Source organism: Panthera tigris, chromosome C2 (assembly GCF_018350195.1).
Source record: "Panthera tigris isolate Pti1 chromosome C2, P.tigris_Pti1_mat1.1, whole genome shotgun sequence".
NCBI classification, from domain to species: domain Eukaryota; kingdom Metazoa; phylum Chordata; class Mammalia; order Carnivora; family Felidae; genus Panthera; species Panthera tigris.
Genome location: NC_056668.1, coordinates 41,375,780 through 41,400,744, shown reverse-complemented (window position 1 = coordinate 41,400,744; position 24,965 = coordinate 41,375,780). Strand labels below are relative to the sequence as shown.

Sequence of the window (24,965 nt, the reverse complement as noted above, 5' to 3'; positions counted from 1 at the left end):
TTCTATTTTCTGAAAGAAAGTTCTGCTGTTATCATGAGTCAATATGCTGCAATGGACCATGTATTAAATTTTGATGTTATCACCACTTATTCAATGTGACAAGTCACTTGTCAGCAGATTGCAGGACAGATAATACAGTGCTGTAGGACACAGAATGGATTCTAGGGCCTAATTGCCTCTGTCACTTACTGTGATTTTGAACTGGCATCTTTTTTCAAAATATTTATTTATTTATTTTGAGAGAGAGAGCATGCATGTGTGTGGGGGAGGGGCAGAGAGAAGGAGGGAGAGAGAGAATCCCAAGCAGGCTCCAGGCTCATGAACCTTCACATCATGACCTGAACTGAAATCAACAGTTGGATGCTCAACTGACTGAGCCAATCAGGTGCCCCTTGAACCAATGTCTTAACCTCTCTGTACCTTTCTCTCCTTATCTATAACATGGGAACACCAATTGCATCTAACTCATGAGGGTTTTTTTTTGTAATTAAATGAATTAATGTATGTAAAGATGCATAGTGTAATCTATGTGTTAGCCACTATTTTCTTCTCTGAGTTCAGACCCACCTTAAGAAGGATAAACTATCTATCTACTGCTAAAGAGTTAGATCACATTGAAGAATGAATACAAAAATGCTTTTTAAAATGTCAAATTCTGTATTAATGTTAAGAAGAGATGGTTGTGATGATGATGGTGATAACAAGGTTAATGTCATGCTGGACAAGTATTTGTAAAGGGCAGCATTTTGTAAAAGTCCTTCACTGGAGAGATCAGAGGAAGAGTTCAAATTTCAAGTGGGTCAATTAGCATTCCTTTCCTTCTCAAGGAAATATTTGACATATGTAAATGTATATCTACCTTCAAAATTCAGAAAATGTTTCAGTAATGCTAATTTTTAAAAACCCCCAAACTCTGAAATGTGATTATTTCATCCGATAAATACTAGAAATGGTCACCAAGATGTTATACTAAACATAGAAATGTTAAACATTAATTCATTTATCTTCCTAATCAACAACTGTGTTGGAAAAATTAACAAATTTGGGCAAATGCAATGCCCGATCTTTCCACCTAGCCAAATTTTACATGGTCTTATTCAATTTGCTCTGAACCTATAAGAAAACACACACACACACACACACACACACGAACACAAAAAACAAAAACCTTAGATCCTGTCATTTCTAAGTAAAAGCACAACTATAATATCACTTGGACAGCACTGCTTGATTGTTCAATCCAATAACTGCAGTAGTTTTCATTTGTCCTTTGAAATAAATTATGTTTTATGGGACTGGGTACACTATATTCTGATTTAAGATGCACAACACAAAATTGTTCAAAATAAAATTTCTTACACTCATTTCATCTAAAATAGAAGAAAAAATCTACTTGTGTTTAAGTAGAATGATACTCTTCCCTCACTTCACATTCCATTCTCCTACTCTTTTAATAAAAGAAGCATAATGAAAATACATATTGAACAATTTTGATGTGTCAGCTAAGCCCTGGTCACAAATTATCTCAATTAATCCTCACAAAAATGTTAGAAGAAGGCACTAGTGTAATTATCAGTGTCTAATATGGAGTTTGAAGTTGGAAAAAACAAAGATTCAAATTTTGGTTTCCCAACGAATAACCATGTGCCTATAGGCCATTCAGATTTTTAGATCTTGTTTTCTCATCTACAGAAATGGAGACAATAACTATCTAAAATTAAATATCATGTGAATGCCTAGCATAGGAGTTAAATATATTCTACCTTCAGAAATTTTCAGTATTTAATCCTGAAATACTGGTTGGATTGAAGAGTAAAACTGGGAATTTTAGTCATTGTGCATTCCATTCTTAAAAAATTTACTACTTTGAGAAAGTTAATTTGTGGCTTAATTTTAATTTTGTTATTTAAATTTGTTATTTGTTATTTTGTATAATTCTTCTGATTCTCCAATGTATAAATGAGAGTTTCTGTTATTCCTGTTTTTCTGTATGAAACCTCTTATAGAAAATTAGAGAATTAGCCCACACAAATAGGGTCTTTCTTCATATTTGACTGTGAAATTTCTGTCATTGACCACAAAATTCAGCCTCTTAACAATGGAGATAACTGCTAATCAATTTAGTATAATTATTAATTTTTTATGCACATTACTTTAAAAATTTTTAAAGGATATAGGAAATGAGTAAGTGTATAAATGCAAGAAGGCTTGCCATGAATAGGTTGTTATTGGAGTAGTTGTGGAAATGGGTAGTATTATACTATACTATCCATTATACTATTAGACAATTTCAGCTACTTTTGTAGATATTTTATATTTTGCAAAAGAAAATGTTAAGAAAAATTGATAGCTTTCAAAATCTTGATTTCATATTCTACCCTTGAAAGGCTAATCAAGACAGACTAGAATTGGATGCATACAATATTATACTGAAATCTTCCAGAAGAATAATCGACCTTGAAGATATACTTGTTTGCAAACAAAACAGGCATAGTTTTATTGTCCTTAGGAAAAGGAAAATAAGGAAAATGAGGATATTGGTTGCAAAATCCTGAAAATGGAGCACATTTTTTACAAATATGTTTGAAGAAAGAAATGAACAAAGTTGATCTGTCCTGATCTTTCATGAGCATCAGGGACTGATTGTTCAATGATTCAGTGTAAGTAGCCTTTCCTTTTATTTATCAGATACCATTTTGTAAGGTTTATTTGAGAGAGAGAGAGAGAGAGAGAGAGAGTGCGTGAGCAGGGGAGGGGCAGAGAAAGAGGGAGACATAGAATCTGAAGCAGGCTCCAGTCTCTGAGCTGTCGGCACAGAGCTCAACGCGGGGCTTGAACTCACAAACTGTGAGATCATGATCGGAGCCAAAGTAGGACACTCGACCTACTGAGCCACGCAGACGCCCCTCAGATACCATTTTTAATGAGTGCGTCTTGTCTCACACCACTGTGTTCTAGCGTTATCAGTAACATCTCTCTAGATAAGCTTTTACTAGTGGAAAGGGTCCCAGAGTTCAAGGTCCCCATGTGTCTGTCTGGCCTCTAGACACTGGCTGAGCATAAATGAGTTTCTCCTTCTCATATCGTTTGATTGTGCAAAGTCTTTGTGCTATGTATGCTCCTGAGGTTTCCATGCTGGAGAATAGTGCACTCTTGTGGGACAATAGTAACACCAGAGCTACAAGAACCATGTGCACCAAAGAGCAGTGTACAAAGCAGAAGAGTACAAATGAAAGACAGTAATCGAGATTTACTTGTGTTCACTGGATTAGCACAGATATATGATGAATGTGTGTATTCTTAAGTCTTAATTGTGGAAAAAGAAGCGCATGCTTTATTTTCCTTTTATGAATTACTAGTTTCATATTTGAATATCACCAGCACAGGTGAGTTTTAGCAGGCTGAAATACTAATAAAGTTAGAGGAGAAGATTTACTAAATTATCATTTCATTTAGATAATATGAATTACTCAGATTTTCCTGCTTGAATAATAAATACTGCTACCTTTCTAAATACTGCTTTGTTGTATAGAAAAACAGAGAAAATTATATGCACATTTGTGTAAAGAGGCATCCGTCATAAATATAGTACTTGAAGGAAACATGATCTGATGCTACTCACTATTCAATGAGCTGGTTTCTCAGTCTTTCTATTTCCCACATCAACATAACTACTTTGCATTTGTTTTTAAAATAATATTGAAGAACGAGATGGTGGAGCAGAACTATTATACAAGATTGTTTATTTTCACTTTTGAGTAGTAGTTTTAATCAAATGCACACTGAATGTCAGTGGATGTCCCTGTGTTTGTGTGTAAATGTAAAAATCGTTTTATTTTATAAGTGTCTGTAACTTTTATTGGAAAAAGGCAACTGCTATTCACAGTCACTCCAGAGCTGTTTGTTAATGGGATTATAATTGAGTCCATTAATGATTAGATTGAAGATGTATCTATATGAAAACAAACTTCGACAAAAATTTAAACTATATAAAGTTATAGGCAAGTATTAAAATGGAGCACTTTATGTTATTTAAACTATCCACTCAAAATAGTTTTGCGGAAGTTTGTGTAAAATGCGTCATTGATGATTTTACTTTGTGTCGCCTTTTTACTGTAATTCCAAAGAGGATTCTAAAATTGCCTGTTTTACAAACTCAAAATTTTCACTTAGTGAGCTTGTTTAAAGTAAGACGCACTTTTATCCTGTTATCCCTGTTTAGTCAAGTAGGCTTTGTGACACATGATCGGCATAGTCAGGGGAAGACTGAGCTATTGAGGCTGCCGCCTCTGAAATTCAATAAATAAAAAGCTGGCCATGGTCTGTGAGTCTGCAAGTCTGGCACCTTTGAAATCATTACATTCCATTAAATACTCCTTCATTTATTTATTGCCTGCCTTTGATGTTGAAATCAGAAAAATGTCCCTTTTCACAGCAGTATAACTTAGGCTTGAGAAATTGCACATTCTTAGGCAGCATTCTTATTCATAGTTGCAAACTTGTAATTAACATGTAGATAGACAGTGGGGTTACTGTGGTGGTTACCTGCTCCAACAACTTTGTCAATGGATATGTTGGTGGCATCCAGTTCCTTAGCAAACTCATGAACCGCTTGGGTAGGGTCTTCGTATGTGTGTGGGTCAACATAAGTCCTGAGACCTGGAAGTTTTACTGTTTAAGGGAAGGAAGAAAGGCATTATTGTAAAAACTGATTTATAAAAACTTTACTGAGAAAATTTTATAAGCATATTATTAGTGAAAAAATATCCCTATTACCATAAAGTGAACCAACTGTTTATTCTTCAATTGGCAGAGAGGCTGGACTATGCATTGAACGATTTAAGAAACAAAATTCCCCATAATGAAACAAAGAGGAACCACAATGAACTTTCTCAGCAAAAACACTACAAGGAGAATGAACATTCAAAAAGGGTAATCTCAAGCAGAAGATTGAGTAGGTCCAGTAATTATACCATCAGCCATAGTGAGTGCATGCTATGACACATTTATGATTCTACAAATAGTGCCGTAAACAAGTATTTATGAAAATGCCACATCTGACAATAAATCAAAGGTTGGGAAATATTTTCAAAAGGCAGTACAGTGACTAAAATTATAGATAAATTAATTAAAGGATATAAAACGGCATGTCTTTTGTCTGACACTATTCTGCTCTTAGTAACATTCACAATCAAACTCATCCTTTTTTATTATAGATATACTTAAACCTGTGAGGATATGCATATATGATATGGGTATTATATGAATATACTAACATAATATAAAATTACCGAAATCTTAGCTGTAATTATGCTTAGCTGAAAAGCTACAGCATAAAGGCAATATAAATTCTCTATATTTTAATAATGGTGCCAAAAAGCTAAATCCCAAACATAAATTACATTTTTAGCCTATTAGCCTATTAGCCTATTAGCCTCCTTCATAATATGTATATTTATTTAATAATTCTGAAGGTGAAAATTTTTTGTGATGTTCTATAATTAAAATAGCATGGATAAAAGATACAGGAGAATCATTTTGGATTTGATTTAATATTAATGAGATTTCTATTATTTGGAAAAAATAAGTCATATTAGAAATAATTTGGAATGTTTAATAAACTAAATTTCTCTACAGTAAAATGAATTTTTTAAGTAAGCTTTATGCCCAATGTGGGGCTTAAACTCATGACCTGGAGAGATCAAGAGTCGTATGTTCTACCAACTGAGTCAACCAGTCACCCTTAAAACTAAATTTTTATAAAAGGGAACTTAGGATCTATTAAAGTACATAAACATGATCGAACACTAAAAGATATAGTATATGTATTTATATGATAGATTTTTGTTTTTAATTTTGGTAATTTTTTTAAAATTGGTAAAAAGTATTGTTTTAGCAAGGGGCAGGAATGCATAATAGTGATTGTTTTTTCATTTATGACCCTATATATTGAAGGATACTTTTTATCCTAAAGTAACAAGTAAAATCAGATGTTATCTTTTACAGTATCCCTTTATAATGAAAGCATCTTAATGGCAAATTGCAACTGAACATTCAGTGATGACCAAAGAGGTCTCTGACTCATTTTGTAGTTTGCATGAAATGGATGTAGAGACTGATGACAGCAATTATTCCAGAGAGCCTTCAGCACGATGGACAGTAGGCCAACGGGTCCAGCATTTCATGGTTCGGGCTGAGAAATGATCAGTTCATTGACATACAGGACATCTTCATGAATTCCCTTCTTACACCACATAATAAGTTATGTTCCTGCAAAGTATCCATAAAGGTTTCAAGAGACGAAATAGAGGCATAAGAATAAAAAGATTATAAAAAATAAGTGGTGGTTGGGAAGTAAAAATTCAATTTTCCTCAGTTACTTCTCCAGATGATTTTTGAGACTCTAGAATAGAAATGGGAGGGTCAGGAAGCAAATAGAGAAGAAAGGCTAAAGCTCCTCCTACTTGGCCTGTGTTGACATTGGGACTCTATGCAATACAACAGCCTCTCCATCCTGAGGCCAAGTGCAGATTATCGAGAAGACACCAATTTGAAGGTTACCTCCACAGAACTGGGGAAATGACAAGTCCTTTGCTCTTGCTTTGGGTAAACTGTGAGTAGAGCAGCTTTTGAAGTAAGAACTTTTGAAGCTTTTCTATTCTGAACAGCTCAGCAAAAAGAATTACCTAGGTGTCAGAGAACGAAAGCTCTTGAATACTTGTTATTCAAGTGCTCGGCACAAGTGCCTATTATGGTGTTAATGCTCAATGAATGATAGAGATTACGGACATTGTATGTATTTTGATGTTAAGAATGTTTATTCAAATTATTAATATGATTGAGGTTTCTGGAGACAGGATTTGGGCCAGAAATGTCCATTCCTTTTGAGCTCCCAGATCAGTTTGTAAGCTTCTGCCATTATTGTAAACATCATTGCTTCCTATAAAAACACATGGCAGAGTCACTCTAGTTCAGTGGTCTATTATAATTTATTATTTCACTAAAACTATTTCTAATATTATCAGTACTAAAACACTTTACCCTTAAAACAAGCAAACAGATTAAGGAAAGCTATGATACTTTTCTTGCTTAAGAGTAAGGAAAACAGCAAAAGTAACTGTAGACTTACTAAAATATGTTAGGGAATAAAGTTCTGCCGGAATCTTTTTGTATAATAAGTTTAGTTACATTTTAATAAAAGCTCACATCAAAGGGAGACTGGGATATATGATCATCCAGTTTTGATTTATCTCTAGTAATTGTACAGTAAAGGACCAGAAGATAAGGAAATTTAGTATTCCTTTTCAAGTAAAAAAAATAAGGTAAAAATTGGGGCACCTGGGTGGCTCAGTCAGTTCAGTGTCCGACTTTGGCTCAGTTCATGATCTCATGGTTCCTGGGTTCAAGCCCTGCATCGGGCTCTGTGCTGATAGCTCGGAGCATGGAGCCTGCTTCAGATTCTGTGTCTCCCTCTCTTTCTACCCTCCCCCCACTCTCTCAAAAATAAATAAACATTAAAAAAATTTTTAAGTAAGGTAAAAATTATTTTTAAAAAAATGAAAATTTTTCTTGTAAACAATTACAAATGTGTTAACCTTGCTGAACTTAAGGAAATCAATTTGGAAGCAATTTACTAGTATCAGAATTTACAAAGACCATTATAAAGTGAGTTGTCAGAAACAATGTCTAACATTTTAAATAAACACTAGCTTTAAACAGCTTTGAATTGTGCTTTAAAGTGACCCTTCTATACCTGTCAGCCCTAGAGAGTATATGTATCACTAAATAATCTGAAAATTCAGTCGCCTTTCCCTACTAAAATCAAATTCATTGCAATTAAATAAAATCATATAAATTGCTTTTCTATCCACATGAAATTTGGGAAACAATACAAATATAAACACACACATCCCCAAGTTAAATGGCCTGTTCACTGTGGGAGCTTTGGCTGCTGACTTTTAACTGCTGACCCCAGAAGTGCCAGGAATCAGGTGATGCAGGATACAAGGCACATAATCCCTTCACACCAATAATTAAGGGCAACATACAGAGTAACTGGGCTGTGTCAAGAAAACCAGATAATAAACACATGCACACGTGTTAAGCTGTACTACTTTACAGCTCGTTCTGTGCAAACACAATAATTTACATTTCCATTTTACCAGCATGAGCTGCCCTAAGGATAGCAAAAAATAAAAAGGCCTAGCCAGAGAGGGCAAGGGGACAGGATCTTAGGAGGTGAAACACATTTCTTTCCTTTTGAAGCAATATTATAGGATTTGTAACAAGACTGGAGGGAATAGTTCATAGCTAGAGCTTTTTAAAGTAATACCAAATAAATGGTCTGAAATAAACCAGCTGTAGCACTAAGACTCAGAAAGTTTATGACATGCATATAAGTTATTTTATGCCCTTACAGCTAGGATAAAATGCATTTCTTTTTTGTTTGTCTATCATAAAGACATTGTACATTTGAAGAAAATTAAAGTTTCAACCAACTCCACTAGAAAAACCAAGAGCTAAAACAGATTGGAGTGATAGAGGAATGTGCTTACCATTGAGACACAGAAATTTATCATTGTTCCAAATTCATGAGATTTACAATTCCGATATTAAAAGACCCAAATCAGTACTGTTTTACTCTAAAGACAATATTTACATTGACTATCCAACTCAAATTAGGAACAGTTTAATCCACAGGAATGTGACTGCTCTAATTTATGCACGGCAGCTGTGACTCACTGTTTTTGGGGGGGGACCATGAAAAAAAGCTACATAAGCCTCCTGCAATTTGTTCATTCATTCTCTTAAAGTAATCTAAAATGATGAGATGTTGCCATGAGGAAGGTAGCGCTTTGGCTTTTGTGAATTATTCTGTGATGACTACAATGAGAAGGATAGAACAAACAATGCCCTTTGTAAACTGTCACTGTGTCCAGCTCACATCAGTTTACATTTTGGAACACATTCTCTTTTTCTTTTTTTGCAAGCTACTGTGTGCCTCCTGCATGTTAGCAACAGGTAATCAAGCTGTTAACTTGAGTTATAAGGGGAGCTATAGTTTTTAGATGCAAAGCCAATGACGGATATGAAGTATCATGCTGAACTGAAAATAATTTTACAAGGCAATAGCGAATCAAAGAAAGTGATGCTTACAAGACTACGTCAGTCATATTGAGACGATCTGAGAGCACGAAAGTATGAGTTTAGTCTGCACTAATTTCCATAAGAACATGCTATTCCCTTTGAGTCCACTGATTAGTAATTGCCACATCGTTTGGAAAATCAAAATGCCTGGGATGATTTGTTTTGCCAGAAGAAGAAAAAAAAGAGTCAGTCCTCTTATTAGATATAAACACTTTGTTTCCCAAAAGACTATTTCCTTTAGAAAATATTAAAAGGAGACGAAATTGCTTGGTATTAACATATGAGGGAAAAGTGCTGGCTTTCCGACCAGTTAGGTATCGTGTAACTCCAAAATAAACAGTTTATTTTAAAGGCTCTCTCCTGGTTGGTTGACAAAATAGACTACGGCGTTTCACATAAACAGAGGTTGTTTATATTTATTTGGGAGTTCGGAAAGGGACAAGGTTCCTATTTAGATTTTAGCGAAGGACGAGAAATAAGGAAATGGAAGATACGCTTTGCCTTTCAGCTACGCAGAGCTGACTACAGTACACACTCCCCATCATGTACATTATTTGGCTATAAACCATAGGTTATCCTTCACTTTGCTGAAGGATGCTGAAATGTGACCATGCAAAAATTACTTCATGCAGAGCCATGAATTTCCTTCCCCATTTTAAATTAATTTAATCTACTCAATTCTTTCCTAAAACTCCTTTTACATTCTCTGCTTTGTGGGGAAGTTATCCAATTATGTATCAATAAGGCTAAAACTAGAACGGTGAAACCAAAGCACCAAAACAGCTTAGGAACTTACAATGTCCATTCCCAAAATGAAGTCTTTTTTCATCAGCACCATGTTTTGACTTGTTATAGCCACAGAACCTGGAGGGAAGTCAGGGGAAGAGAACACAGAAAGAAAATATATGAAAGCAATTATCTATGCTCAGAATGTGCAAAGCACAAAAAAAAAAAAAAAAATAAGGCATTTTCCTCAAACAATTAAATGCTTTAGTGAAAGTTTAATGACTTCATATTTTCTAAATCCTTTATAGAAAGCCTCTTTCTCTGGGGACTCTGGAAAGCTGCCTAATGAGGAGATATGCAGAGTTGCTTCCCCACTGTGCAGACCCCTTCAGTTCAGTTTTTATAATGGCCTTAGAAAGTGTTTATAGTATTTTTTTTTTAACAACTGCTGTTAGAATGAATGAAGGGTAAAGTCTCCATTGTCGGCGATTAGTGCTGTGCTGCCTTACCAGTGTTCTGGGTGAGAAAGTGGCAGGGAAATCTGGGGTGTATTTCAAGAGTGAGAGAACAATTGGAAAAAGAGAGTAAAAACCGCAAACTAGGTCAAAAGGGAGAAGTGGTATGAGGTTGAAAAGTGGGGCAGGAATTTCATGGATTAAAAAAAAAAAAGAAAATCAAAACTAAAGATGGAGAAACAAAAGAAAGGGAAGGGAAGAAAGAATAGATACAAGCAGAGACATTCTTAGTTGTTAAAATACTTCATTGACCACAGTCTTCAGATTGTAGCCCAATTCAGGGGAGCGAGCAGAGCAATAATGAGTGGTCGTAAAAGAGACCGCAAACTCACCTCCCTATCAAAACGTAGGTGACCACTGTGAGGAGAATAATGGCCACTGCCGCTGAAATGGCAATCATTACCACTTGGCTGTTTTCACCGGAGATGGAGAAAGCTGGGGGGTGGAGGAGAAAAAGAAGAAAAGGACAGGCATTAACACACCATAACTAACATCGGCATGGAAAAGCTGATAAACTCAGTCGTAGTTACTCTGGTTTTACCTAAAACGTGGCTTCCTGCTTCATACAGTATAAACAGAATTCCCCACGTTAGTGTAAAAACAGACAGTGCCTATAAGGGTGCTTGAAATTTCCAATTAATAAGATAAGATACTCTCTTTCAATGGCATCAATCAAATGCTACTTGAGTGCAGACTCTGCGAAACATCCTGGACTGGTTTTCTGTAGGCTTACTGCAAAGAAACTCATTGGATACACCAGAAGTTATCAGAGGAACACAGTGAACAGGTCAGATTTCCCTGAATGAAATTATAAAAGATCCCTAATTTTTTTTTTTAATGTTGATTTATTTCTGAGAGAGAGAAGACAGAGCACGAGTGGGGGAGGGGCAGAGAGAGAGAGGGAGATACAGAATCCCAAGCAGGCTCCAGGCTCTGAGCTGTCAGCACAAAGCCCAGCATAGGGCTCAAAGTGACAAAAGTTGAGATCAGACCTGAGCTGAAGTCTGATGCTTAACCCACTAGGCCACCCAGGTGCCCTAAAAGCTTTCTAAACAAGCTTAATTATTTTGCAATATCTAGAGTTATTAAAATGTTTTTTTTTTCTCGTTTTTTCGTTTTTTTTTTTTTTTTTAACACATACCACCAACAAATTGCTCTCCTACCTTTGTGAATGTCTCATCACTCACTCACCTAAAAATAGTCCGGGAGTCAAACCTGGCCTGCTACCAGTTTTTGTATACCTCAGGAGCTTAGAATGGTTTCACATTTGCTTCATGGTTGTAAAAAGTCAAAAGAAGATTTTTGACACGTAGAAATTATGTAAAATTCAAAATTTGGTGTCCATAAGTAAAGTTGTATTGGAGCACAGCCACATTCATTTGTGTATTATCTATGGCTGCTTTTATGCTACAATAGCCAAGTTGAGTAAGAGCACAGAGGCTGTCTACACACACAGCCTAAAATATTTATTATCTAGCCCTTTACAGAAAAAGTCTACTGACCCTTGAGCTAGACCAGTGCTTCTCTAACTTCAATGTTCATTCAAACCACTTGGGAATCTTGGAAAAGAAGTTTCTGATTCAGTCGGTCTAGAGTGGGGACTGAAACTGCTTTTCTTTTCTCTTTTTAAATTTGTTTTATTTTATTTTAGAGGGGTGTAGGGGAGAGGGCAGAGAGACAGAGAGAGAGAGACAGAGAGAGAGAGAACCTTAAGCAGGCTCTAGACTCAACATGGAGCTTGGTGCGGGGCTCGACATGGGGTTCAATCCCATGGCGCTGGGATCATGATCTGAGCCAAAATCAAGAGTTGGACACTGAGCCACCCAGGTGCCCTGAGACTGTGCTTTCCTTATGAGCTTCCAGTGATGCTGATGCTGGCTGATTCCAGACCATGTTTCGAGTAGCAAAGACAGAGAACACAAATACAAAATCACCTTGTCTTCTCCCTCACCTCATCATTCACTATCCAATTAATCACCAAACTGTTTTAAGTGTTTTTTAGTTCTTCTGGATTACAATTAGAAAATCCTAATTGGTCTTTATTTGCATGTCTTTCCTATCTTTTATCTGGCCAGTAGAATATTCCTTCTAAACCATCAATTTGATCATGCTGTTGTCATGCATAAAAGTTTTGCAGGGCTCTCCATCACTTTTTAAAAAAAAAATTTTTTTTTAACGTTTATTTATTTTTGAGACAGAGAGAGACAGAGCATGAACAGGGGAGGGGCAGAGAGAGAGGGAGACACAGAATCTGAAACAGGCTCCAGGCTCTGAGCTGTCAGCACACAGCCCGACATGGGGCTCGAACTCAGGGACCGTGAGATCATGACCTGAGCCGAAGTCGGACGCTTAAGCGACCAAGCCACCCAGGCGCCCTCTCCATCACTTTTAAGGTAAAATGCAAATTCTGTAGCAGAGCAGGTAAAGCCATTGAAGATCCTGTTCCTTGCCTACACCTCCAGCCTCATCTGCTATTAAACTCCATAAGCATCCTAATATCTAGACTCTAAAATATACGCAGCTTCCGGAACAAGGCCTTTCACATGCTCGTATTTTAACATATATTGCCCTTGTAGTAAATGCTGATTGAACAAATGAATGAGCGGTGTATCTAAAGAGCTTAGAAGAGAGAGTGTGATTATTTGAATACTATCACCTCTCCAGACGCCATTATCAAATGTTCAGCCTGATCAAAATCTAAGTTTGGAAGGATTTCTTGAAAATAATGCAGTTTTAGGGAGAGCTAAATGATGCAAATAAAGAGACATGGCAGATGGGCTGTAAGAAGTTTTCCAAGCATCTGAAAATAAGAGCTCCAAGTGTGGTAGGATGGCATCCTCATAATATAAACTGCTGCAAGCTCTTTATTCTTTACTACCAGCAAACTGTTTACACCACTGTGGCAGGCACGGGAGTGCCTGCTCGCATCTTCCCACTGCCAAATTTGCAGCGGGCAGACAGCCTCCAGCTGCTGCACCTTCAGGACCCACCGCAGCCTTCATGCACGGGCCACCCTCCCCTCCATGACTAAACACTACAAGGGGACTGGAGCCAGGCCCTCCCTGCTCAGTACAGGACTCCTCTAAGGCAGTCTTCACTCTGGGGCTCCCCACCGCTTGCGGGACCCCCAGGGGAAACCCGAAGAGCTGCGCTGCTGGCTGAATCTCCTCCTTCTCCACTCTTCTCTTTCCCTCCACCTCTTCACAGACGCTGACAGACATCCCAGCAAGAGGTGCAGCCTGACCGCTTCTGTTCTTCCCGCCTCTTTGCTCTCTCTGCATTTTCCCCTATAAAGCTCATAGAAGTCCATCTTAACATCTCTCTCCCAGAACCCCTGGACGGATACATATCTATCCATTGGATACAGATCCGTGATTAGTTTGTAAAGTAACTTAACCTAGTGATTCAATAATGCTCCGTAAACCTATAATAATAACTCTATCTCATGCTTTCCATGTTGTACGTACATCGTAGTAACTTCTAAAGTGCAGCAAGGTCTGCATTCTCTGTGAAGTTTAGCCAGGAGGTGAGATAAATGTCAATGAAACTGGGAGAGGAAGCATGATAGAAGGAAGAGGAATTCTCTGTTTCTTTTTCTGTCACAGACAGAATTAAATTAGGACACCTCTGCAATGTCCTCCAGCTCTAAATATCTATGAATCCTGGGGACTACCTAAGGCACATAATCAAAATGGATCATTTTTGTTAGTGAAATTAGCAAACATTTATAATGAGGGATTTTGAATAAATGCATTATAGAGTTGTCTAAAAATGTTACGTGGAACACTTTTAAAAATTGCTGTCTATTACATGTCTTAGAAACTCATTTTGAATATGTTTTCCCACAAGCAAACTGCTTCCCCTGTTTCTGGCCACTTCCCATTTAGAACATCCTGCACATACAGCCGACCTTCTCTCCCTAAAGCAGACTGGTTAGGAGCTCAGTCTCGTGAAACAGAATGCTTGGATTTGCACTTATTTTGCTGTGTGACACAAGATCACTGTTGCAAGGATTAAATGGGTTAATACAAGCAAAACACTTAAAATAGTTCCAAGCACTGAGTAAGTGCTTAATAAATGTTATCTATTTTTATTATTTCATTTCTCCAGTAAAAAACTGGCAAAAAGTGCTGTGGATTCAGTTTCTGCCCAGTGAGGGTTTCCAGACAGTTGACTTGTCTGTTTTCCCAAGCACGTCAGTTTCATTCTGTTTGTACTTCGTGCTTTGGAGATGCCACCTTGACTCTAGGGAAGCCCCTTTACTCCTATGAACTCTACAATTTCAGCATAATATCTTTTTTTTTTTTTAATGTACATCTGCAGCACTAGATTAGTACTCCAAAATTTGGAGATTCTAGGTTCACTGACTCTACTTCCTAGTTATGCAACCCGAGAAAAAACACACATAAACTCTGTCCTAAACCATGTATAAAGGAAATAATAGTACCGGAATAACTTATGGAACAGGATCAAATAAAATGCTTATGAAAGTGCTTAATGGGTCCCTGGATGGCTCGGTGGGTTAATCGTCCAAGCCTTGATTTTGGCTCAGGTAATGATTTCAGGGTTCCTGTCAGTGCAAGCCTGCTTGGGATTCTCTCTCTCTCTCTCTCTCTCTCTCTCTCTCTCTCTCTCTCTGCCCCTCCCCTGCTCACTCTTTCTCTCTCTCAAAAAAACAAAAACAAAAAACTCAACAAAAAAGAAAGAAAATGCTTAATATATTATCACATAAATACATAGGTTCTCGAATCAGACCTGTCATTAACCAATTGTGTGATTTTGGAAAGCTTACTTAAACCTCTCTATGCCTCAGTCTCTTTGTGAAATGAAGATGATAATAACTATAAAAAATAAGACATTTTGGGGCCCCTGGGTGACTTAGTTGGTTAAGCATCCGACTTCTGCTCAGGTCATGATCTCCCCGTTCGTGAGTTTGAGCCCCGCGTCGGGCCCTGTGCTGACAGCTCAGAGCCTGGAGCCTGCTTGGGATTCTGTGTCTCTGTCTCTCTCTCTCTTCCCCTCCTCACTAACACTCTGTCTCAAAAATAAACATTAAAAAAAAAAAGATAATTACAAAAAATATTATCTAAACTCCAGGTAAAAACCCACTTTGTTCTACTAAGAAATATCTATATGTGTTATGAAAGATAACTTCTAATATAATTTTTAAAAATAAAAACTAGAAAAAAATTAGAATAAAGAGCAAAATGTTAAAGAAATACAAACATCAGTCTTTTATTATATATATATATATATTTTAAATATCAATATATAACAAGACTCTTAAGTTCTTAGAACGAATTTTTATGAATACATCATTCTGATTAAAAAAACAGAGAGTTGATTTTGTCTTTTTTTCTCCCTAGGACAAAAGATACCTTTTTTTCTCATCCATATTTAAAGTCTGGAAGAATTCTATGGTGAAAAAGAGTAAACTGAGTTTTTAAAATATCAAACCGTACCACTCAAAGATTTTTATAAATGAGGAACATGATGTTAAAAAGCTCATCTTTTCCTTCTTACTCTTTTTTCATCTGCTGTATCCATCAGTGGAAGTATTGCAAATATAAAACTTATTTGGCAAAACCCCCAAACCCTGTAATTTTCAAATGGAATATTTCTTAAACCTCAGACACGGAAGCCCCATTAGAGGTTCGTGCAGAATGCTGCCACAGCAGTATCTGTAGTAAATCTGGAATCACATTAGTATATTGGGATTTGTTGTTCCCTTTGAAAATTTACATATCACCCAGAGTTAAGTGCTGTTTAAAAACAGAAAATATGTTTATCTAATGGTGATCTGACCCTCCTGCCCCTTGATATACCTAATTTCTACCACAGGATATAATGAACATGTGTTTTTTCGCTTTCTGGGATTTGTGATCTTTCTTGGTAAAGCAAATGTAGGTTTTGTTGTTCTTAACTTAAATAACCATTTAAAAGTTTGAAAAAAAATTCAATTTGTAATCATTTCAGAACAAGAAACTTGTTTGCGGGGCGCCTCACTGGCTCAGCCGGTGGAGCCCACGACTCTTGATCTCGGGGTTGTGATTTCCAGTCCCACTTTGGGTGTAGAGATTACTTACAAATAAAATCTTTAAAAAAAGGCAACTTTTTTGCATTACTTAAATGTTACAAAAAGATTGAGAACTACCAATGTTAAATTGCAATTAAACTCCGTTATGATGTCATCTAAAATTTTAAATTTGTTTTAAACCTGTTCGGGATCCACTTTCATGGTATTTTATAACGTTCTGGTTTCTAATGTTCTCAGAGAGCCATTTCTCTTTGGAGTCCCAGAGGGAAGGCTGCCCGTGGACGAGTCCTGCCTTAGGCAGAAGAGGCTGACTCCTGTGCCCTTGCGGTGTTTAGTCATGGAGGAGAGCGTGGCCCCTGCAGGAGGCCTGCGGTGGGTCCTGGCAGGTGCAGCAGAGGAAGGCTGTCTGCTGCTGCTGACTTGGTGGCAGGGACATCCGAGCAGGCACTCCCAAGACCGCCCCACAGGTGAAAACACGTGTATCCATCACAGGAGAATTAGCAGAGGTTTTGAAGTATATATAGATTAGTATTTTGGGGGATGGCAGCTCGCCTTCGAGTTAGAAGAATTACCGCGTTTCAGCGTGAGCTGATAATTTCTAAGAACACTAGATTCTCAACACCTTGCGGAAGGCACAGCTGGTTATGGTTAAGGGGCGTTTCCAATCAGCTGACAAAAGGTGTGCCATAAAATAGCATAACTGTTTGATACAGTAACTATTATTTAACTTAAACTGTTTTTTATAATTTGTGTTTACCTTTTAATGTTTCTATTAGGTATGGATTGTGGGCATAATAAAAATATTACCATACCAAAACCAATGTGCTTTTAGATCGCAGACAAAATATTTAGACAGGAAATACACATGCCAGGAGAAATGCCAAATCAGAACAGTCAAAAGAGATTACTGGGTTTCTCTTCAGTACTGTGCTGGCCATTGTCAGACCCTCCCTGGATGATTTTTTCTAAAGGGAGTTCATCTTTGATTGTCTTTCTAGGCTATTTTACAACTGTGAATTTAAGTTGCAGGAAACTGAGTGATGTATACAATTTTTCCCATTACAATTAAAATAAAACGTTCACTAGAGATAGAACTGGTTTATGTACAGTAGAAAAGATGACTCCAATCATTACATTTATTGTCCTATAGGATATTAATCAATCTGGGACAAATTAATAAATTTAAGTATTCCTGATTGTCTGTAATATATACACACACAAATATGTATTTATATATGCATATTTATCTGTTCTTCAAATTTTCCTTTAAACAAGTTTAATCTAAAAAACAAATAAACCAGTTTAATCTTTTTTAGAATATAATAAACAGAAATAAATATATAATAGTCTCCTCATTAATTAATACACTAAATAAAATCCTTAGCTTGAAGTTGAACTTGTGTTCCCTCCATCTTAGTACCATGGCCATGATATTTATTAGCTTTTTGAAAATCATATTTTAGCAGAGGGTTTTTCTAATATGAAGCAAATGCATTTGAAGAAAAGAGAAATGCTACTGGGAAAATGTTTGCCAATTTTAGACCAGTCTATGCCAAATTTGGTGTCAGACACACAAGATTATCCAAATTGCTTGTGAATGTGAATGAGGTGATAAATCAGGTTTTAGAAAATCCTTAATCTCCAAGTGATACAAGATTGAATATGTTAAGGATTAAAACAATATTAAAATCCTCATGGATCAGCAAGTTTCTTTTCGTAGTTCACTGAATCATGCAATGAACCTGGAACATCTGGATGAACAGGTACTGGGAGTATGTTACCATATTAAATGGCGTTCCTCAAAGCAATTTATGGCCAACAGAAGACCAGTAGCATTCCAGGCCTTAGAATATGTTTGATTCGTAAAAAAGAAAAAAAAACCCACACAGATGCATACCCACACTACAGACCCAACGCTATATAAACGGCTAAATATTTCAAGCAGTACACTTTCAATGTGTCTAAATGTCAACATATTATCTAAATTTAGATAGGGGAAAAAGAGTGAATTATCAGACAACTTTGCAACAGCCCTCCCCCCTACACCCTATACTGAAATAATACATACAGTCCGGGCTAGTTTCAAATTCAAACTTGCGACTGTTGGTCCCATAGCCAGCTGCAGTTCGGGCTCGGATTTGGAATACGTAAGTAGTGTCAGGCTTGAGGCTACTGATGGTAACATTCGTGCCTCTTGCCCTCAGAATGGTATAACTTGTCTCTTGCTCCTGCTTTGAGGTAAGAAAAATCATGTTACAATCAAATCTTCATAAGGCTATTGGATGGTAAAAAGGTGAGCCACCCAAAACCAGTTCTTTCAGATTTTAACATAGGACATATAAAAGAGGTGACAATTATTTCACTCTCTGAACACAACAGAGGCATTTTGAAGCTAACAATATATACCGAATTTCCTAATTTGGATAAAATGATTTGTGTCTTGCACATAAAGCAGGAAAAGTTAGTTTTCATTCTTACTGGTTAGTGAACATGCAAATGATATGCTTTCTTCACAGCCAACCCTGAATGAAAGCTTCAATCCAATTTCAAAAATAAACTTACAAAGAGGAACATACCCTTTTGAATTAAACCTAATAGGGATGCCCTACTGATTCTCAGAAAGATATCAATTATAAAATATTAAACTTTAAAAAGGCCCAGGTTTTACATATAGCGCTACATTAAATTTCTCAGCATCACTTATATGTGCACTGTATTTAATCTAAGTCACTGTGGTTTAGCAGAGACAGATATCTTCAGATCAAAGCCTAGAGACATTTCCCCAAAGGAGCTTCTCCAGGACACTTACATTGTATGTTAGGAAATTCACAGTGCAAAGTAACAGTAAAGTCTTTGTGTCAAGCCTTGTGTGCAAAACTCGGATTTTCAGAGAATTGTGTTTTTCCCCTAAGGCACATTAACATATACTGAGCACTTTATGGGTAACCTGATTTTGAACAATGGTGGAATGCCCTGCACCTGTGCCGGGGCGCCGGAGTGGATATCCTCAACCAAAATAACAGAATTTACCAGAAAAAAAGTTGTACATTACACACATTTTTTAGTTAATGATGCTGGTTATGTATTGAATCACATTTGAGTTGGTATATTAAATAATAAAGAGGATCAAATATATTTATTTTACAGAAAGAATTAATTCATTTTTTAAAAAATTGAGCATATGCCTGGAACTTGAATCTGTTCATCATCATTAGTGAAGTAAACAGTCAAGAAAACTAGACCTTAAAAACAAAAAAAGAAAAAGTAAAAGAAAGCTAGACCTTACAGAACTTAAATCTAGTGAAACATTCAAAACATTTCTAAGCATCATTATATATATGTATATGCATATGTATATGTGTGTATATATACATATATATATGCATACATATATGTGTATATACATGTGTCCATATATGTGTATATGTATTTGAGAATAATTTTTAAATTTATGATTTAAGATAAAAGATATTTAAGATAAAAATAAGTATTTATATAAATGTATATATTAAAGATAATATTGCAAGTAATTTGCATCAAATTTTTAAATGTTTAAGGATTAAAAAGTAGATTCAGCCATTTTCTTCCTGCACTGGTTAATATTATTTTAATATAAGGATGTGCATTGTGCTTTGTTGGTAGAATCTGACAATTTCAGAATTTTGTGTATGTTTGTCAAGATATGAACATAGATTAACTGTATTTTTGAATTAGCTCTAAATGTCTAAAGGTTGGGTGTTTTCTGGTTTTGTTATCTAATCTGAACTGAGGCATATCATTAATTTTTTTTTATTTTGTTGCATTGTGTATAAAACATGGATTCTTATATTTGCCCAATCTATCTTGTCACACTTTTAAAAACAGAAGATCTCGATCAGATGAGTATTTCACAGTGTCACAGTGGAGCACCAAAAGCTAGGATATAAGTTATTTATACTATGACTTTAGCACAGTGAAGTTTATTAGGCCTCTTGTTTTCTTTTAATGAGAGAGACATTCCTTTCCCTGCATGTGGCGGTATGGAAAAAAATGGCATCATACTTGTGAAATACATTACCCTCAATAAAGAGAATAACTACACAATGTAGATAAATGTTTATACATTACTTTTTTTTTTTTTTGCACAACTGTTTATACCACCAATTCTCTAATAATCCATACTCAGGTAGAGCAAGGCTTGTAATACAGGGAAACATACTAACGGAGGAGTCATGGCTGCCTGGAATCAAAACAGATACCTGTTTATTAGCAGTGAGCTTGTGAGAAATTCAAATAATGCCATGGACTCTGTTTTCTTATTTGTGGATGAACCTATTTGCCCACTTTCGTAGGATTATCAGACAGCTCAAAATTAAATAATGTATGCAGAATTGTTCTATGAAGTGCTCTACGAATGCACAATTTGTTTTTAATTCACCTTGAAATACTTTGTAAACTGCACACAAATATGTTTCGTTCACATTGGTAGCTATAAAACCACCCACCTCTGATAAGATTTGAATACATCTTGCTTTCAAACCTCACCATAATTTATAACCAAAGAAAAATAAGTGCCATTTAGAGTGATGAAATACTATATCCTAAATTCTACTTATAAATAATCATGTACCTATTTTTATAATTGTATTACGGAATCACAATTTTATGATGTGGACCAGACTCATCCATCTATGCCCACCTTCTAAATTACCTTGTACGACATCAAGAAAGCTTTTCATTGTCAGTTCAATTATACAATGGTTTTGTTATTAGTTCAAAGTTCAACAGTTCAGTATCTGTACTGAATGAAATTCATGTGAATGTGAAGGTCAGGAAACGATGCCTAGGCAATAAACTAAGGAACACCATCAAGAGATGAAGGAATCACTGTGAAATAGCTGATAGAACAGGGGTCTCTCAATGTAGAAGGAAAAACGTCATTTCCAATGCCATAACTAGATGGCTTCAGTTTGGTACTGACATCTTTGCTGTGGCTTATTGCTATAGAATGGGGGATATTTGGCACAGTGATTTCAAAAACCACTCTACTTATAAATCAAAGGTATCAGAGGACCCAAGTTCCAAACAGAGCTCTACCATTTCTTAGCAATGCCATTGGTTTCTTTGCAAGTGCACAGCTCATAAGAAGGTAACCTCTTTCCCTACACAGCCCAACCCTTTAACGTCATCTCCCCACCTTTTCATAGTATTTGACCTCGTAGTCCAATATGATCCCATTAGGGTGTTCAGGCTCCTGCCAGGATAAAGAGATGCTGTTTCTGGATGTTCGATCCTTCTTAATCGTCATGACAGGTGATGGAGCTGTAAGGAAAATGGGAGGGGATGGGGGAGGACACAAATCAATCCAATTGGGAAGGCCGGTAAGGAAGAGCAGAACGAGAAGGGAACAAGCAAATGCAAGCTATCATTGCTCTAATCTTTGGCAAGAAAGCACTATCTCCATTTCAAAGGCTCTGGAGTATTAATCTGGCCCCATATCAAGCCTCAGCAGCTGGATTATAGCCTTGGTACATACAGGCCTATGGAAAATGAACTGAGATTTTCAGCTGCTGGTGGACTAGTGGCAAGTGAGCAGATGTTTTCAATCTGCTACTATAATGTAAGCAATGAAATATATTTGATATATTAAAAAAAGAACAAAAAATCAGGGCTACCTATTTGTTATAATGTTGCAAAGTTATTAATGCCAGATTCTTCAGCTCATTGATAACATTTTCATATGCAACTCTTTAAGAGGACTGGAATCCATTACACACCAGGAGTCCCTTGGTATCTATAGATAATAATAATATTTACTGTATTGTAAAATACACAGGGTTTAGAACATATTATAGTAGGTCTTGACTTCTAACCAAATCTCTCATGAATAAAAATATCAGGAAACAACAATCTTCTGCTGTTACATTTTTATTTCTTAAAATATATATATTTAATAAAAATACCAAGGAACTGAATACACTTCGTGTCACAAATCTTGGGACATATTTTGAGGTGTCTTATTGGGTGTTGACTCTGTATTTGTTATGTTTTGCTATGCATTATCTAAAGTACAGAATATGAATAAAAATCATCTGTTTGGATCAGATATCATACGGTTACCTTCATTTCTAATGGAAGATTAAATATATTTTAAGTGATATCCTCCTTAAGTCCTTCCATTAAAAAAAATGCGTACTATCCCTCAGTGCACTTCTGGTTTCAAATCTCAACCTTGGTACACTGGCCAACTGAAATATCTCACTGTGGGGTTCAGCAGCATTCTGCCCTAATAGAATGCAGCAAAAGAAATTGCAAACATGAAACAATACAAAAATCAAGAATTATCAAGTACATTAACTGTTGAACTGTTTTCACTGCTAAAGGACCTATTTTCTTACAGATTTTTCTCAATCAAGAAGCATTAGAACGCTGTGTATTTGTATTCCCCAAAATAGCCAGCATTGGAAGATTCCTATTTGTGGATTTGATGTTTCTGTGATTGTCCCATGCTGACGTTTGCATCTAACCTCTTAAATTGTTCCTGTCTCTAAATGCCTTTCATTTGTATTCCTTACTTAAAATAGAGCTTTTGCTAAGCTTGCCTCGTGACACTGTATTAGAAAGGGTAAATCTAAATGAAAAATCCGCTTCAATAAATTCCCCATCCTCCTATTTCTATTATTTGTAAGATCTTCTGAACTCTTTTGTAATTAAAGCTTCATTCATTTAATGGCCTGGGAATGATAATTTAATCTTTTGCCAAGGAAAAATGTAGCTGTTGCTTTTCTGATGGGAAAGTAAATATATTTTCTTAACCATATTTTATTCCCATTAGCAATTAACATCCTTTCATGTAACTTAACATCATTTACCTTTCATATTCAATTTTTGTCTATTCAATATTATTGTTTTATTTCTTGGATTGGCCTCACAGCACCCTCACCCCTCCAACCTGTACTGGTTTGCTGCTCTTGAATTGATTCTTAGCAAAGGATAATTTATTTTGGTTATATTTCATTAAAATTTTATAAATGTATTCAATGTTTCTAAATACATCATTCAGTTATAAATAAACAAAAATATGTTAATTTTTGAGAATTATTTTCTTTTACTTTAACCTTTATATTTAAAAAACAAAACAAAACAACAATTCGTTAATTGTTAATAGAAAAGTTGTAGCCCTAATGTCCTGGGAAATAAATATTGTTTTGTACAAAATGAAGAAATTCCACTAATTTTCGTGCTGAAATAAATCCATTAATGGAATAACTTTTAATATATACTTACAGAGCATTTCAAAGATTCTTGATGTTGGAACACTTTCTTAGTAAACCCATGGAGACCCTACATTCATTCATTCCATATCACCATGAAACTGGTTTATTTTTCCTAACAATTAAAATACAGTTTTCAGAGAAGTTTTGAAAATTACCATGTATGGCATCTCTCCTTAAAAAAAAAAAAAACAAAAATAAAACAACAACACAAAACAAAAACAAAACAAAAACAAAAAATGAGAGAGAAAATAATTCATTTCAAAGAACAATTGTGAGGAAGGCTGTATTAACTTTTTAATGAAAGCTTTGCAGGCTGCTTGGGATCTGCCCAACGTTCACTGCTTCTGCACTGAGCAAGACTTGATAACTGCTGAAATTCTTCAAAGATCTTTGAGCAAGCTGCAGGGCCCTGTTCGACTGTAATAAATAGTCTTTTGTAATTCCACACTTACTTAAGTAGAGGCAATTGCTCGGAGCTTGTGCCTTCTCTAAGTTAAATGAACCTCTTCTGATTGCTGCTTTTAGGCCCCTGTTAAGTCATTTGTTCTGCTCTTTTCGTGCACGCCTCTTGTGTTGGCTACATTTCAGCAGTGTCAGCCCTGTGCACCAGCTGGGATCCTGTCACATTTAGGTAATGCTCATCAATGTTTTAATATTCATAAATAATTAACAGAAATTGTTTTTCTCTCTCCTAATAAATAATTTTAAGACATAATGAAACATACTGCAGGAAGAGATGAATTCCGTGGGCATTACACTGTATCAGTGCTCTTTAAAAGATTTTCTAGAACACTCCGAATTCATGTCTTGAAGTATAATTTATCCACACTTCCTTAAGTGCTCACAGAATTTGTAATATTAATGAGAAACAGTGATATGGATTACATCTCTTTAAGTTAGTTTCCAGGTATTAAAGGGTGATTTGTTCAAAGTGCTAGTTTCCAAAATCCATACAAATCCTTTAAATTTATTATTATATTTTGTATTTAACAGAACATGGTATTGCATATATATCATAAAATAGATTTGATTTTTTGGTCTTCATTTCCTTTTTTTTTTTAACTTTGAGTTGTAAGAATGGCAGGTAATAGTTACATGGAATGAAAAAAAAATCTAGGGGAGCCTGGGTGACTCAATCCGTTGTCTTACTCTTGATTTCAGCTCAGGACATGATCTCACAGTTCCTGAGATTGAGCTCCACATCAGGCTCTGTGCTGATAGCACAGAGCCTGCTAGAAATTCTCTCTCTCCCTCTTTCTCTGCCCTTTGCCCGCTGGTGCACAT

The 24,965-nt window shown here is 35.9% G+C and overlaps 1 protein-coding gene across 3 annotated transcripts in view; it reads right to left on the bottom strand.

Annotated features, from left to right (window-relative positions):
- Positions 1–24,965, bottom strand: part of EPHA3 (EPH receptor A3) — a 344,884-nt gene that overhangs the window by 54,589 nt on the left and 265,330 nt on the right. For all 3 annotated transcript variants that reach the window (XM_042956715.1, XM_042956713.1, XM_042956714.1), the window contains 5 exons: positions 21,602–21,726; positions 18,494–18,656; positions 10,721–10,823; positions 9,944–10,011; positions 4,546–4,671 (listed from right to left, as the gene is read on the bottom strand). In XM_042956715.1, coding sequence (XP_042812649.1) covers positions 4,546–4,671; positions 9,944–10,011; positions 10,721–10,823; positions 18,494–18,656; positions 21,602–21,726 — 585 coding nt within the window. The remainder of the gene's footprint in view (positions 1–4,545; positions 4,672–9,943; positions 10,012–10,720; positions 10,824–18,493; positions 18,657–21,601; positions 21,727–24,965) is intronic.